Raw genomic sequence first — 16,875 nt, forward strand, 5'->3', positions numbered from 1 at the left:
TCGAAATTCTCTTCGTTTGATCTTTGTGTGGGATTCGAACAAGTTTGGTGCAGTTTTTGATCTTTGTGTGAAATTCAAACACTCAATTGTTGTGCAAGTTTGGTGTCGTTTTCGTATCCAATCGATCGATTTTCGTTCAATTTTGATCAATGTTCGTGTAAGATCTCCAAATTAATTTGGATTGTATTAATTTTTTTTATTGCATACTTAGTAAGATATAATAAAAAATGGTACAAAATTTATCTTATGGGCAAAGTAATTAATTATTTTATTTTATACTACGTTTCAACTTTTATTCGGTCCTAAATTAGCTAGAATTTTTCCAACCAAACGTGTTACTAACTCGTCGAAATGAGTATATAATTAATAGCAACTTAACGAGGCATGTTCGATTATTATGTCATTCTTTAATTTGTTCAAATTTTATTATATTAAAATTAAGGTACTAATTTTTTAAAAATAAGATATAAAATCTAAATTTCATAAAAAATTAAAATATTTACCCTACTATTATTGAATGTATTTTTGATAAAGAAATTCAATTATTGAATATAGTAGTTATACTAATAAGTAATAACTATACTCCAATAATTGTTATTTTTGCCCTTCAACTGCAACTTTCCTCTCTCTCTCTCTCTCTCTCTCTCACACACACACACACACACACACACACACACACACACACCTTCTTTTACACAAACCCTTTTGCGCTTTCCTTTTCCCCTCTTTCTCTCTCATTTCTTTTTTTTTTTTTAATTATTTATTATTTTAATTATTCAAATTTTCATGTCTTCCGTTGTCGTTTCGCTCTCTTTGTTCTGCGACATCGTTCCGACCACACGGCGTCGTTTCGTCCTCGGCGGCTCAGTCTTCTGCTCTTCCATGAGGTCTTCGATGCTCCCATTCTCAATATGACTGATCACCAGGTTTTTATTTTTATTTTTATTTTAATTTACCTATATTTATTTTGAAATAGTATAATCATGTTATAAACGATGTACGGAAACTAGTAGTTTTAGCTTTTGGAGTTGATGGTGTTGGGGTTTGGATTTTGTGGAGGTTTGAGCTGCCATGGAAACGACGGCTTGCTAGGGTTTTGGTGTACTTTTTTGAACATTTGCATTTTTTTTTATTGAAAAAAAAAAGAAAACAGAGAATGAGAATTGTAAAATAAAATTTAGATAATAGTGAGATGTGTTTGGGGTTTTAATGTAACACATGTACTTCTGAATGTTTGTAACTTCGAGCTTGTATTTTGTGAATCTGCTTAATTTCTATCGAAACTCGTATTTGCTTTGGTAGCCGTATCCTTGCTTTGATTCTTTTGTTCCTTTTGCAATTTGTGATTTGTTGCTTGAGATTGTAACAAAGGGGGAAAAGTAACGAAATGTTGATGGACTGTAGTGTAGATATAGGGCGGTTTTCCATAGCTTAAGAAAAGGTTTATAACGCAGGAAACTAAGAATTTGTTTCTTTGTTACAATTTTAGTTGGTTCTTGATAGAGCTGACCTAATTATAAGAATGTAGAAGAGCGAGTGCTTTGGATCATACCGTAGAACAAATTTGCTTCTTTGTTTGAATTTAGTCGGTCTGCGTTTTAAGATAAAAACATTAAGAACTGAAAGAAGGCAGGACAAAGGGATAGAATGACACACATCAAATGTGCTACTAGCGTAACTATACATTCATATAATGCTATATGTATATGTTTTACTATACGGTTAAGGAAGTTGGTCAGGGGGGCACCGGAAGGGAATTCTTATGATATGCAGAGCGAGCCTTTTCCTGCCCTCAGCCTGACCTTTTACGAACTGTGACGATTCTGTTGCTTTATCTTGTTGATATGTTACATATGCTTTTGAAATACTTATATTTTCTTAGATACTTTTTAACTAAATTTACCGTACTGAAGCAATATTTTTTCTCTCTGTTGAAAAGTACATTTTGTTGCTTCCTTGTGTTATTCCTATGAAATTGAATTGTGTTGTGCTAATGTATTGCTCTTTAATTTGAATGAATAATCTGGTAGCCCCTGTTAAGTAAACCCTACTGGTTGGCACATCTGTTACTAGAATATGAACTAATAATGGATTCATTTTTATTTCTGTGGAAGAAATTTTGTTCCCTGCAAAAGTTGCATTGAATGGATATTCTTTAATGGTGCGCACAATATTTTTTTTGGTCTATTTATCTACTCACATATATTTTTTCTCTTCTCTTATTTAGGTGTTGATTTTTGGATCGTTTACTGAAGACGAGGTCAGATCCATGCAATGCCAGCCACAAAAGAATGATGTAGAATTGACATTTGGTTCTTTTGATATCGAAACTTTAAGATCTGTGGGCATCTTCAGTTCTAAAGTGACACAGATTTTTCCACTTAAAGGTTCTGAGCTGTCAAATCCAGCTGGCACCCCGAATGTGTTTTTTAATCCTCCTAGCAGTGCAGAAAGCACATCAGACTTAAAAGTTGCTTTTGCAGAGGCAAATGGGTATATCAGTAGTGCATGTTGTGGTGATAGTGGTGCAAAAGAACCGAAGCAAGGCCACATAGAACCACCTGCACCTGCAAGGTATGATAGTGCATGTAATTTATCAATAACATCGATCAAGGAGCAGCCTGGTATAAATAGCTTGAGGGAGGCATCTTCTGTGAATGGTGTTATTTTGGAAAATTCTGCTAATGGTGTTCATCATGTGGAGTCCAAAGAGAGTATCTTCAGGGAATCAAATGGTTCAAAAATTATTCCTAGGAATTTTTTGCCTCGCGGTTTAGTCAACTTGGGGAATCTATGCTTTCTAAATGCAACTCTTCAGGCACTACTATCTTGTTCTCCCTTTCTTGAGCTCTTGCACGAGCTAAGAAACCGTGACATACCTGAGGTATCATTTAGAATAAATTTTTCATCACACACTACTGTTACTTATCATACAAATCAACTCATGAGAGTTTCATTTATTTTTTACCCACTGTAGATTGGTTATCCGACCTTGCGTGCATTTGTTGAATTCATCTCCAACTTCGACATACTCACTGAATCAATTTGCAAAAGGAATGAGAAGACTGTTCTTGAACCTGGAAGGCCATTTCGGCCTATCATGTTTGACTCCATATTGAAGATATTTACTCCTGAGATTCCCGATAACTTAACTGGCAGGCCCAGGTTTGTGCAGATTGCCTTGATTTTCTTTTCCATTTTATTATTTGTTGTCTTTGAATTTGCATTCACTTGACCCTTAGTCTAGTGAATACCGGAGCTCATTTAAGAAATATTTTATTTTCGACTGCATCTGGGTAAAGTATTTGTTCTTGTTGGGGTTTAAGGAATCAGTATGAGAGGAAAGTCCCTAGTGTAACCCCTTCAAGGTCTGTGTGTGCTGGTACTGGGGTATAACAGCATTCCCCCAAGGAACGTATTTTGGGTTAGATAATTGCACAGACACGACTTAAACTGCTACTTATAATTTATAAAAATAGAAGTCTTATTGAGACTGATTATTTCATGAATCACGATTCTTTATGCTGTCACAGAAGACTCAGTTGGATGTTTTTTTCTTTCTTCCAGTCTAATTACTTAAATTGATATTTAAACGTTTAACTCGTGAAGCATGGATGCTCATAACAAAGCTGAATGATTGTATAAGTACACTTAGTGTCTGATTATCTTTTTTGAAAATAGTTATAACTTATAACAATTCCTTACCAAATGTATTTATTAACATATGATTAATGAAACTAAAATGTTCCTTCCAATGTTACTTCATGTGAATATTGCGCATTTGCTTCATTGTCTTTGCTAAACCTTCATTGTTAGACATAACATATATTTTTTTTATTCCTAGCATCTGTTGTGCAATTTCAGTCTGTATTTTTTTTTATTATTGTTGTCAGTCCATTAATGCGTTTGAAATCCAATTTAGAGTTTCATCTGAGTGTGGGGATTGTGCATGCATTTCAGACAAGAAGATGCTCAGGAGTTCCTAAGTTTTGTCATGCATCAGATGCATGATGAGTTGCTTAAACTTGATGGAAAAGTTTCAAATGGAAATGGAACAACCACATCATTGGTTTCTTCAACCGATGACGAAAGTGATTGCGACAACTGGGAGACTGTTGGCCCAAGAAACAAAACAGCAATTACAAGAACGCAGAGTTTTGTACCATCAAAGTTGAGTGCCATTTTTGGAGGTCAATTAAGAAGTGTGGTGAAGGCAAGAGGTGGGTCAGGGTTTATGGGCACCTAACTCCATTGAATATTCATGAATTTTTTTATTTATTAACTCAAACATTTCATCATTAATCATTTGCCCACAACCCTTTTATTCTTTATTCTGATGCCTTCACATATATACTGTAATCATGAAGCATTGTTGCTATTTTGACCAAATCATAGGTCAAATGAGCCAGTAAATCAATTTGTTTAAGGCTATGATATGATTTATGAAAGCAGTGAAAGTGGGATAATTATTCTTTCTGAAGATGCATTTTGAATCACCCTATGGAATATGTTAGGTTTAAGATTGTATGCCAGTCGGTAAAAACTATGGGTGTTTGTAGATGTTTAGCTACTGGAAATTACATCATACAATATTATATATTTTTAATATCTTTAGCGGTGTAATGTAAGATCAGGAGATCTATTTCTTAGGTGCTAGACCTCACGAATGCAATAACCTCTTAAATTTCAGGAAATTGAGCTATTATTCCCATCCATCGAGCACATCGCCAGTTAATATCTTGATGGCTGTTGTATGTATAGCATCTCACGACTTCCCTACTTTTATTTAAGCAGGTAACAAGGCTTCAGCTACCGTACAGCCATTTCTCTTGCTCCATCTTAATATTTGTCCTGAGCTTGTCTGTAATATAGAAGATGCACTTCGGTTATTTTCTGCGCCAGAAACACTTGAAGGGTACAGAACATCAGCAGCTGGAAAGGTATATATCGTATTTCGATGTTAAATTCGTTCTTCTTTCGTAGGTCATAATTAATGCAGGCTTTCCAATAGTTTGATGCAGGGTCTCCTTTTCTTCTCTCAATTCATCTTTTATGTTTCTATTAGATTTTTCTTCTACTAATCTTCCTTCCAATAAAGTTTGTCTTTTGAATATAAAGTGTTCAAGTTTTTTTGCAATAAGTTGTTCGTTAAAGACAAACCTGCAACTGCTGTTGTATCTGTTACTGTGTGGGGAATTTGTTTTCTAATGTAAACATCTACATTTATATTATAATTAAGTGTACTGTCCCGATCACTCATTGAAATTGGACTATGATGTAATAATCTCAGGCTGAGGTGGTCACTGCCAGCAAGTCTGTTAAGATTATGGAGCTTTCCGAGATCATGGTTTTGCACTTGATGCGTTTTAGCTACGGAACCCAAGGAAGCACCAAATTGCACAAAGCTGTGTACTTTCCTTTGGAGTTGGTTGTTGGTCATGAATTGCTCGCCTTTCCATCCTCTGAGGTGAATACTGCTCTTCCTTTCGATTTTTATGTTCTTTAATTCCAAGACAATCTACTAACGTTATTTTTTTAATGGCTTTGATTTTAGTTGTACTGTACTATTGAGTTACATATTTTTGCTTGTGATGGTGTGGTTTCAATTATTATAAAATAACCGAGTTAGAGCTGTGGCTATTAGTGCTGCCTGAAGGTCTTCGTTCATCTCTGTGTGACGTCGATACGTCATTTCATATTACAATTTTTAGTTTTGCTGTGAACTACTAAATGCCTATGTATTTTGTTCTGAAAATATTATGGATGACAATGTGTACCGGTTTGGCGGGTTTCAAACCGAGAACCAACCCGTTTGAGGCGGGTTTGGGTACGTTAAATGGTTGTGGGACGTACGGGTTCGAGTTTTTAGACCCGGGCAGTTCTGGGTCGGCTAATGGGTCATATATTTAGTCTCTTGTCAGTCATCTCATACAGTGTGCTTACATTTGGTTTTTTTTTTTTTTTTTTTGAAAACCGATAATGCAGGCTAGAAAATACGAACTTGTAGCTACAATCACTCATCACGGAAGGGACCCTTCGAAGGGGCACTACACAGCCGATGCACGACATCCAAGTGGCAAGTGGTTGCGTTACGACGATGCATCCGTCACACAAATTCCCGAAAGCAAGGTACTGCACGACCAAGCGTATGTTCTCTTCTACAAACAATTGTAGCTATTATTATTATGTATTCGCGAATTCCGTTGTGCAATTTTTTGTACATTTATTCCCTAGTAGATTCTACCTTAGTATAGAATCCGGCGACATATTGAATTCGAAAGGGAAAATTCTTCACTATTTATCTCAAATGTTGACCGCTGCAAAATTTTTGAGACGATTGAGAAGCATGTACTCGATGATGGTGAATTTGATGCCATGAGTTAAAAGTTATACCGAAAATGCAATGCCATTGTTCACCTGTGTAGGAAAATCTTGCTTATGATTTTTTTTTTTTAAATTCTCTATATCTTACTTGTGATAAAAATGTTACTATTTGTTGTTCAATAAAAATCAAAATAAATGAGTATAATTATTAATTAGTCATTACCACCGTACATCTGTACAGTAAATTCACATGAATTGCTACACCATTATTACTTTTACCCTCTAATGTGGAGAAGTACATATACAGTAAATATTTATACATCAAATATTTCCAAGTAATTAATATTAACACCTGACTGAAAACAATCAATCTACATATAATTTAATTTCTACATGACTAAAAAAAACATTCCAATTTATTCAAGCATGCCTTGTTCAAAAATCTTACTTGGTAGAAATATTTATTGAAATTTACCCCTCTTTACTTCTTCCTCTTAAATGATGCTTTACTACAATTCAAAACAAAGGTTGCAAAATAAAGCTTACTTAACCATCACTCTCAATATAAATACATGTAAGATGTGATCACAAATTACAAAACAATTTATTTCAAATGGCTCCCCAAAATCTTTTCATCACATGTATTTTTCTCTTCTCTCTTCTCAATCCATTCCACCTTTCCCATGCACATTCACATAATTCAAATGCTAAAAATCACCCATCACCTCTATCTGCCATCAATAATCTGGTCGGAGTTCGTAAGGGGCAAAAGGCAAAAGGCCTCGTCGAACTAAAAACCCACCTTTCAAACCTCGGCTACATGAAGAACAACAACAACGAAGCCAAAGCAAACAACGATCTCTTCGACGATGACCTGGAGTTGGCTATAAAAAAATACCAAGTATTCTTCCATCTCAATGTGAACGGAATCTTGGATGCCAAAACAGTCGAACACCTACTCCTTCCTAGATGTGGGGTCGCGGATTTTGTCAACTTGAACGCAAGCCAATTCAAGAACGAAATCCCAACCATAGCTTCTCACTATACCTTTTTTCCAGGTGAGCCCAAATGGCCACCCGGAAAGACGAACCTCACTTATTCATTTCCTCCGGGCGCGAGTAACGAGGTCATGCAGGCCATTAAAGACGCTACACAACTATGGGCTGGTGTGACGCATTTCAAGTTTACGTACATCACGGATTACGACCATGCAGATATCAAGATTAGCTTTCAGGTGTGGGACCACAAGGATGGGGCAGCGTTCGACGGGCGTGGCGGGATTTTGGCGCATGCATTTGCACCGAGTGACGGCAGGCTTCACTTTGATGGAGATGAAGTGTGGGTAGATGGTGTTGTGCCCGGTAAATTTGATTTGCAGATGGTAGGTTTGCACGAGCTCGGCCATGTTCTTGGGCTCGGGCATACGACTGATGGTGGTGCTATAATGACTCCTACTCTTGGTTCTGGATTTAGAAAGGGTTTAGGGCAAGATGATATTAATGGCATCAAAGCTCTGTACCATCTCTAAGTTCATTATTATGTCTTTGTTTCTTGAATTTGGTGGATTTTAATTCACAAATAATAAATGGTTACTTGTAGACTTGATCTAGTAACTACTTTAATAGTGCTTGTTATATTATGGATGAAAATGATAAATATAACTCTTTCTGGTTGCAACATTCTATCTCACAAGTTCTGATTCAAAAAAAGAAAAAAAGAAAGAAAATCATATAGGAACTCAATTTATCAAACACAATATAATATAGGTTCTTGAATCACAAATTCTAATAAATGGAACCAAACGCAAATATATGTAACAATCAATTAGCCCAACCTTATAATACCGAACCACTACATTTGTGATACAAAACATAAAACCAAATAAAATGGTGGATGCAAACTAAACTTTTTGGCAAGAACTCAAACAGAGGTTTTTGTGAGCTTTCTCCACTTAATGTAGAAATACACATAAACTCTGTTCCACATCTCTTCCATAAACTTATAATATGCTTCCCTCCACGACTTCTTGAAAATCAGCGTTGTGCAGAAAACTGAAAGTCCGACAGCATATCCTGAAGACACAAACACATACAACCACTCTATCTTTGAAGAAGACCTATCACCACTTTCATGATTATCTTCTTTCTTCAATGGTCCACCAGAGCTGGTGCAATTGCTTGTCAATGGAGGCCCACAAAGATCATCGTTCCCACTAAAGCTCGAAGCATTGAATCCCATGAATTGGGTGCTTTCTGGTATTTTTCCTCTCAAGTGATTGTAAGACACATTCAGATAATTCAAAAAAGACATGACTCTGAAGCTATCTGGCATTTCACCGGACAGAGAGTTTCTCGACAAATCAAGAGATTCGAGTTGCTTCATGTCTCCAATGCTTTGTGGGATCAATCCAGTGAAGCTATTCCCTGACAAGTTGAGAAACTTCAATTCCACTAGACTCGTCAGCTCCTCTGGGATACCTCCCGACAAATTGTTGTTGGAAAGGTCAATGTTTGTAACCAATGCAAGAGTGGTGTCGTACTGGTACTCGGTCCCTTTTGTGGAGACTTTTGCACTCTCTCGAAAGTTCGTCGAGTTGTACGAGCGGTCAGGATTTGCTATACTATATCCGGACAAAATTATTTTGGTAGCCATTGCAGTAAAATTGTGGACACACCTAGGAACTATTCCAGAAAAATTGTTGTCCGAAAGATCCAAAATTTGAAGAGACTCAAGGTGGCATATTTCCGAAGAAATATTACCGCTCAACTGGTTTGCGCGTAAAATGAGAATCCACAAATTTGTTAGGCTAGTCCCCATCCATGTTGGTACGCCTCCATGAATGTCATTATCACCAAGGTCTATCTTTACCAAGTCTGTGCAAAAACTCATCGAAAAAGGTATTCGGCCTGAAATTTTGTTGTTGTATAGATTCAAAGACCTCAATCGTGTAAGAAAACCGATGGATTTGGGTAGCCTTCCGGACAACGTGTTGTTGCCTAGATTCAAGTATGTCAACGATGACCATTTTTTCCAACAATCTGGTATCTCTCCAGATAACTTGTTTCCCTGTAGATGCAAAAGCTGCAGGCTGTATGTCGCATTCGTCGTGATATTGCAGAGAAAATGAGATAGTTCTCCAGAAAAAGAGTTATCGGAGAGATCCAAATCGAACGCATTTGGTGGTATTTGTGGCAATGGACCACTGAATTGGTTGGAGCTCAAGTATATGCACTGGTACAAAGCGGTATGCTCACTTATAACAAGAATGTTGCCGTGGAGGTGGTTATGAGAGAGGTTCAAATGACCAATCTTCCAAATCCAGGTCGGAACATTGCCAGAGATTCCAGTATTAGATAAACTAAGCATGCCAATATGCCGCTTTTGCGTCTCGAGCCATGCGGGAAAAAATTGAGCGCCTTCGCCGAAATTCCATGATCCCAGCGTGAGTATTTGCAGTTTGAAGGGTGGAATCCAATTTGAGCTCACTTTCAACGTCAAGTGGTTGCCAGAGGCATATAAATACTTCAGTTTCGTGAGTTTGGCAAAGTGGATTTCACTCACAACACCTTCCAACTTGTTATCTTCGATATTAATGTATTCCAAGCTAAAAAGTTGGCCCACGCTCTCCGGGAGATTTCCAGACAGGTTGTTATCAGTCAGATTTAAAGTTTCCAAGAAGGAGAGCTTTCCTATATTGGTCGGAATTTCACCAGAAAAATTGTTAGAGCCAAGACTAAGGGTCTTAAGACTCTTAAACTCTCCAAATTGAGCGGTTAAATCACCGGAGAGTTGATTCTCCGACAGATCTAGAGATTCAAGAGAAGCTAAAAAGCAATCTGACATATTTTCGAATATTTCTCCTTCTAGATTATTCTGAGATAAGTCCAAATTTTGAATATTGCATAAATGAGCAACTCCTCGTGGTATATTTCCAGAAAGCTGATTGGAAGATAAATCGAGGATGGCGAGAGATGTTAGATTTGCTATCTCAAATGAAATCGGACCTTGTAGATGGTTGTTATTCATATAGACGTACTCAAGGTGTTTCAGAGAGTAGAACGAATCTGGAATGGTGGAGTTGAGAAGATTGGAAGAGAGATCGATGTACTGGAGTTTGGTGGTGTAGTTGGTAACAGTTGAAATCGAACCTTCAAACAAGTTGTCGCTTAGATCAAGAAAACCGAGGTTGCTCAGTTGAAAAGTCCTTTTGAGGATGTCGAGAGATCGAAAGATATTGTGAGAGAGATCAAGGACGACTAGAGAAGTAGTCATATTATTCGAGTGAGCTGAATTGAAGTCAAGATTGCAAGAACTGAAGTGTAGTTCGACGAGAGAAGGGAGAGTGTTGATGACCTGTTGCCAACTGGATGCGCTGCTGAGGTCGACTGAATTCATGTTGAGGTGCTCCAGCTGAGGTAGCCGCGACAGCCAGTCGAGGTTCTCGACGTACAGTCCGTTTTCAAAACGCAGAGTGCGTAGATTTGAAAGATTGCCAATGCTATCGGGAATTATTCCGATAAATCCAGCATTAGATAAATCCAAATACTCTAAGCTTGTGATTGAGCCAATGAAAGAAGGTACTCTTTCTACAAATTCATTTTGGCTGAGATCCAGATATCTGAGATGTTTCAGATTGACCAAAGAAGGATTTAAATTGCCACGTAAGCCTTGAAGACGGAGTTGATGAACATGGCCGGTTATTTTGTCGCAGACAACACCTTTCCAGTTGCAACAGTTAACATCAGCGGAAATATTCCAGGAAGAGAGAATATTGGAGGGATCTTCAAAAGATTCTTTGAAGCTTAGGAGGGCTTTTTTTTCGATTTCGGGACATACACGATTAATATTGCCGCCACTAATGTTTCGAACAGTAGTGCAATAGCTTAACTTGAAGCAGGAAATGGTGAACAAAATAACGACGAAAAACAAGAGTTTATTGTTTGGCCACATTATAAATTTGCAAGATTTGGAGTTGAAATAAAATTGATTGAATTGTTGGTTTATGTTTCAGATGAACAAAAAAGGAGGAGAAAGAAGAGCTAATGAGAAATGAAGACTATAGTTTATTTGTATGTAATCTGTATAAAATTGATTTTTCCAAACTATACTTTTTGTTTGTAGTGATTGACTATTAGACCATGGCACCAATTTTCCACACTAGAACACAAATAGCAACTTGATGCATACACTATTTGTGACCATTTTTTTCCAGCGACTTAAACTCAAGTCAATCTCACTATTGTGAATTATCACAGCATGTTTAAAAAATTTATTTCTGTTTTTGTCTCAATTATTAGGACAAAATGTATTTGCCCCCCTAAAAAAATTCAACTTTCACACTTTCCCCCCCACAAATTAAAAAGGAGACTCTATCCATGCAAAATTTTGTTCTGGTAGCACTTTGCCCCAAATCACAATTTCTGGCTAATTATTCATCGAAATTGCAATTTATCCGTCCACTTCAAGGGGCATTTGAGTTATTTTATTATTATCATTTAAATCCTCATATCCTTGTCTTTTATAGTAGACGAAAAAACACAACCTATTTCACTGTTTTCAAAGGAAAAAAAAAAACAACATTTGGATTTTTTTCTTCCAAAGGAATTGTGCTTATTATTGCACCTTATTAATGGCTTCATCATCTGGAAAGGAACAATCAGTGGCATCAAAGATACACACGGCAACATATATACTCTTGCACTATCTTCCCTCAATCATTTGGTTGGAGCTCGAAAACGGCACAAGGCAAAAGCACTTCTCGAACTAAAAAATCGCTTCTCAAACCTCGGCTACATGAAGAACAACAACATCGAAGCCAAAACCGACAACCATCTCTAAGTTCATTATTATGTCTTGTTTCCTGTACGTGGTGGATTAATTCCGAAATAATAAATGGTAATTATTTATTTGTAGACTTGATCTGATTGATAGTGTTTGTTATATCATTGAAGAAAATTATAAATATAACTCTATTCGGTAACATCAACTATTTAACCACTGCAATCACATCATTGCCTGTCATACATGAGACCTTATAATATCCAAACAGTACAGTAGTAATATCAAACATAAAACCAAATAAATGGCGGATGCAAATCAAACCGAGGTTTTTGTGAGTTTTCTCCACTTAATGTAGAAATACACATAAGCTCTGTTCCATATGTCTTCCATAAACTCATAATATGCTTCCCTCCACGACTTCTTGAAAATCAGCATTGTGCAGAAAACAGAAAGTCCGACAGCATATCCTAAAGACACGAACACGTATAACCACTCTATCTTCGATGAAGAGGAAGTTTTATTATGATCATCATCTTTCTTCTTTGATCCACCAGAGCTGCTGCAATTTCTTGTCAATGGAGGCCCACAAAGACCATCATTCCCAATAAAGCTCGAAGCATTGAATCCCATGAATTGGGTGCTTTCTGGTATTCTTCCTGTTAAGTGATTGTAAGACACATTCAGATAATTCAAAAAAGACATGACTCTGAAGCTATTTGGCATTTCACCGGACAGAGAGTTTCTCGACAGATCGAGAGATTCGAGTTGCTTCATGTCTCCAATGCTTTGTGGGATCAATCCAGTGAAGTAATTCCCTGACAGGTTGAGTGACCTCAATTCCACTAGACTTGTCAGCTCCTTTGGGATACCTCCCGACAAATTGTTGTTGGAAAGGTCAATGTTTGTAACCAATGCAAGAGTGTTGTCGTACTCTAACTCACTTCCTTTCGTGGTCACCGTTGCACTGTCACGAAAGATCCCCATGTCTACATTAAAGTCTAGTTCTCCATGACTATATTTACGCAAACTTCTTTTTGTAGCCATTGCGGTAAAATTGTCCACACACCTTGGTATTATTCCAGAAAATCCATTGTCCGAAAGATCCAAAATTTGAAGTGTGTTTAAATGGCATATGTCTGGAGAGATTTCACCACCAAAATTGTTTGCGGTCAAAACGAGAACCCTCAAATCTGGTAGGCTATTACCTATCCATGTTGGCAAGCTTCCGTCAAGATCATTGTTAGCAAGGTCGATCTTAATCAATGCCGTGCAATTACGCATTGAGAAAGGTATTTGACCAGAGATTTTGTTGTTGTATAGATTCAAAAACCTCAATCCTGTAAGAAAACCGATCGAATTTGGAATAATTCCAGACAACATATTATTGCCTAAATTCAAGTATTCCATTGATGGCCATCCCATCAAGCAATCTGGTATTTCTCCTGATAAATGATTCCCCCCAAGATGAAGAAACTTCAATGATGAATAGGTTTCATTACTTAGCATGTTGCAGAGCAAGGGAGATAAATCTCCCGAAAATAAGTTATTGGAGAGATCTAGAGCTAAAACATCAGCTCCTACTTGAGGCAAAGAACCAATAACGAATCGCTCACTTCTAAGATGGGGAATGTTGCCGTGGAGTTGATTATGAGAGAGGTTCAAATAAGTGATCGTCCGAATCCAGCTAGGAACAATGCCGGAGATTCCAGTACTAGATAGATCAAGCCAGTTGATATTCAGCTTCTGTTTCTCGATCCATGTGGGAATCTGACCTCCTTCGCCCAAGTCCCACGAACCCAGCTTAAGTTCCATAATTTTGAACGGTGGAATCCAATTTGGGCTTGCATTCAATGTCAAGTTGTTGCCAGAGGCATATAAAAGCTTTAATCTTGTGAGATTGGCAAAATGGATTTCACTCACAACCCCTTCCAACTTGTTATTTCGAATATAAAGACGTTCCAAGTTAACAAGTTGCCCCAAACTCTCTGGAAGATTTCCAGACAGTTTGTTATCAGCCAGTACTAAATGTACTAAGGAAGAGAGCTTTCCTATATTGATTGGTATTGCACCAGACAAATTATTAGAGTCAAGATAAAGGGTCCTAAGACTCTTAAACCCTCCAAATTGATCGGGTAGCTGGCCGGAGAGTTGATTGATCGAAAGATCAAGGTATTCCAAAGCTCCCAAAAAGCAATCCGACATATTTCCAAATGAATACGATAAATCTCCTTGGAAATTATTACGAGACAAGTCCAATTTCTGCATCTTGCACAGGTTGGCAGTAATTCCTCTTGGGATTTTGCCAGAAAGCTGATTCAAGTGTAAATCGAGGGAGTTGAGAGAGGTTAGATTTGCTATACCATTGGAAAGTAGACCTTGTAGATAGTTGTTACTCAAATCTACAAGCTCGAGATCTTTCAAAGAGTAGAGCCAATCTGGAATGGTAGAGTTGAACTGATTGAAGGAGAGATCAATGCGTTGGAGTTTGGTAGTGTAGTTGGTAACAATTGGAATTGGACCTTCAAAATAGTTGGAACCTAGATCAAGATATATGAGGTTGCTCAGTTCAAAAATCCATTTCGGTGTGGTAGACGAACTATACTCCATTAAATTGCTTGCATAGAGATCAAGAATGGCTAGAGAAGTACTAACGTTGTTATGCAAGGTGGCATTAGTCATGAAATCAAGACTGCAATGTTGAAAACGAAGTTCGACCAAAGAAGGGAGAGTGTTGATGACCTGTTGCCAGTTGGATGCTCTGCTGAGGTTCACATTATTCATGATGAGTTGCTCCAACCGAGATAGCCCCGACAACCATTCAAGGTTGTCGACATCCAGTCTGCTTACATCATTGTCGTCGTTTTCAGAGTAGCCGCCTTCAAATCGTAAAGTGCGTAAATTAGAAAGATTGCCAATAGTATGGGGAATCGTTCCATAAAATCCAGCATTAGATAAATCCAAATATTCTAAGCTTGTGATTGAGCCAATGAAAGAAGGTATCGTTTCTTCAAAGGCGTTTTGGCTGAGGTTGAGATATGTGAGATGTTTCAAACTAAGCAAAGAAGGATTTATTTTGCCACGTAAGAAGCCTTCATGAAGACGGAGTTGATGAACATGGCTGCCACCGGTTATGTTGGTGCAAACCACACCCTTCCACTTGCAACAATTCACATCCGCAGAAATATTCCAGGTGGAGAGCATATCGGAAGGATCTTCCAAAGATTCTTTGAAGTTTAGGAGAGCTTGTTTTTCGATTTCTGGACAGACAAGATTAATACAATAGCTTAACTTGAACCAGGAAATGATGAACAAAAAGACGAGGAAAAACAAAGCCTTATGGTTTGGCATCATTATTTGCAAGATTTGGAGTTCAAATAAAATTGATTGAATTCTTGGTTTTGACCTCAGAAAAACTTTCACACAATAAAAGAAAATTTGATGCAAGTTTGTGTTTCAGATGAAGAAAAGGAGGTGAATGAAGACTATAGTTTTCCTTGTATGAATAGTTTGAATTTTCCACACTAGAAAATAAATATCAATTACATGGAGTTAAGTAAGACAGTTTTAATGCCAACAACAGACTTATTGCAAGTCTTAGTGTCCAACTTACTCTAAACTATATAAAATCGGTTGTTTATTGTTATTATAAGACAAAGACGACTTTTGTATACTCTAGCATATATACTTTTTGTTTCTAGTGATTCATTATTTGACCATGGCATCACATTTCCACACTAAGAGCATCTCTAAAAAATTGAAGTTTTGAAATGGTAAAAGTCAATTTATAATATTTTTATCATTTTCAATCCAAAAATCTTGCTCCGGATTATATATAGCATTTACTATTCATAAATTGTGCAAACTGGGGGCTGAATGTATTTTCTCAAAAATAAGATTTCTTTTGTAATTAGAGTTTACCGCAGGGACATGGATGTAATTTACCCTATTTTTAATTATCAGCCATACATAAAACCCCCATGTGTTATGCACCAAATCCCCTTGTGTTTTTTTTATTGCGTAGACCCCGCCTGTGTTTAATTTTAGGCTGCGGCTATATGCAATACTAATTCCACTTGTGCAAGACCAAATTAAAGAAAGATTTCAAAAGATTCCATTTTATTAAGATGAAATGACAAATATACCCATAAATTAAATTGGCTTTTGTTTGCTCATGCAAGACCAAATAACAAATAATAAAAAAATATGAAACAACTAAATTTCGACATTAAGGTGTTGAATATATGTCCATAAATTCGACACCTTAATGTCGAAATTTAGTAAATTTTGGACTAATTTGCTAACAGTTAAATTTCGACACTAAGGTGTCGAATTTTGTACTCCAAAATCGACATCTCAATGTCGATTTTTACCTACACAATTCGACATGTACATGTCGAAATATGAAACAACTAAATTTCGACATTAAGGTGTCGAATATATGTCCATAAATTCGACACCTTAATGTCGAAATTTAGTATATTTGGACTAATTTACTAACAATTAAATTTCGACACTAAGGTGTCGATTTTGTACTAAAAACTCGACATCTCAATGTCGATTTTTGACTATAAAATTCGACATGTACATGTCGACTGCGTCTGCGCGAATTTGTTTTGGAAAAACGATATTCTAGCTAAAAAAACACATAAATGCATAATTTCTTGGATTATTCCACCGTAGATTCTTCTATTTTGATGTCTTATGACTCCATAATTGCCATCTTTGTAAGATTTGTTGAGTTTTGATGATTTTGAATGTTTAGGTTTTGTG

General features: G+C 36.8%; 4 protein-coding genes across 4 annotated transcripts; 2 read left to right on the top strand and 2 right to left on the bottom strand.

Moving 5' to 3' along the window:
* The first annotated feature begins 586 nt into the window (after positions 1–586).
* Positions 587–6,430, top strand: LOC105958964 (ubiquitin carboxyl-terminal hydrolase 24). Its single transcript, XM_012982966.2, has 7 exons — positions 587–926; positions 2,228–2,884; positions 2,978–3,165; positions 3,961–4,220; positions 4,795–4,940; positions 5,291–5,467; positions 5,986–6,430. The coding sequence occupies exons 1-7, from the start codon at positions 912–914 to the stop codon at positions 6,172–6,174; spliced, it is 1,632 nt and encodes a 543-aa protein (XP_012838420.2). The 5' UTR covers positions 587–911; the 3' UTR covers positions 6,175–6,430.
* A 412-nt stretch (positions 6,431–6,842) lies between these two features.
* LOC105958666 (metalloendoproteinase 1) lies at positions 6,843–8,001 on the top strand. Its single transcript, XM_012982678.2, has one exon. It carries the CDS (start codon positions 6,938–6,940, stop codon positions 7,850–7,852), a length of 915 nt encoding a protein of 304 aa, XP_012838132.1. The 5' UTR covers positions 6,843–6,937; the 3' UTR covers positions 7,853–8,001.
* A 54-nt stretch (positions 8,002–8,055) lies between these two features.
* On the bottom strand, positions 8,056–11,444 carry LOC105958963 (receptor-like protein EIX2). The gene has a single exon (XM_012982965.2). The coding sequence runs from the start codon at positions 11,272–11,274 to the stop codon at positions 8,245–8,247; it is 3,030 nt and encodes a 1,009-aa protein (XP_012838419.2). The 5' UTR covers positions 11,275–11,444; the 3' UTR covers positions 8,056–8,244.
* An 832-nt stretch (positions 11,445–12,276) lies between these two features.
* LOC105964692 (receptor-like protein EIX2) lies at positions 12,277–15,658 on the bottom strand. Its single transcript, XM_088814021.1, has 2 exons — positions 15,626–15,658; positions 12,277–15,587 (listed from the first exon to the last, which is right to left on the bottom strand). The coding sequence occupies exon 2, from the start codon at positions 15,454–15,456 to the stop codon at positions 12,421–12,423; it is 3,036 nt and encodes a 1,011-aa protein (XP_088670147.1). The 5' UTR covers positions 15,457–15,587; positions 15,626–15,658; the 3' UTR covers positions 12,277–12,420.
* Positions 15,659–16,875: the final 1,217 nt, after the last annotated feature.

The sequence above is a fragment of the Erythranthe guttata genome, chromosome 14 (assembly GCF_056151865.1).
Source record: "Erythranthe guttata isolate IM_541 chromosome 14, IM_541, whole genome shotgun sequence".
NCBI classification, from domain to species: domain Eukaryota; kingdom Viridiplantae; phylum Streptophyta; class Magnoliopsida; order Lamiales; family Phrymaceae; genus Erythranthe; species Erythranthe guttata.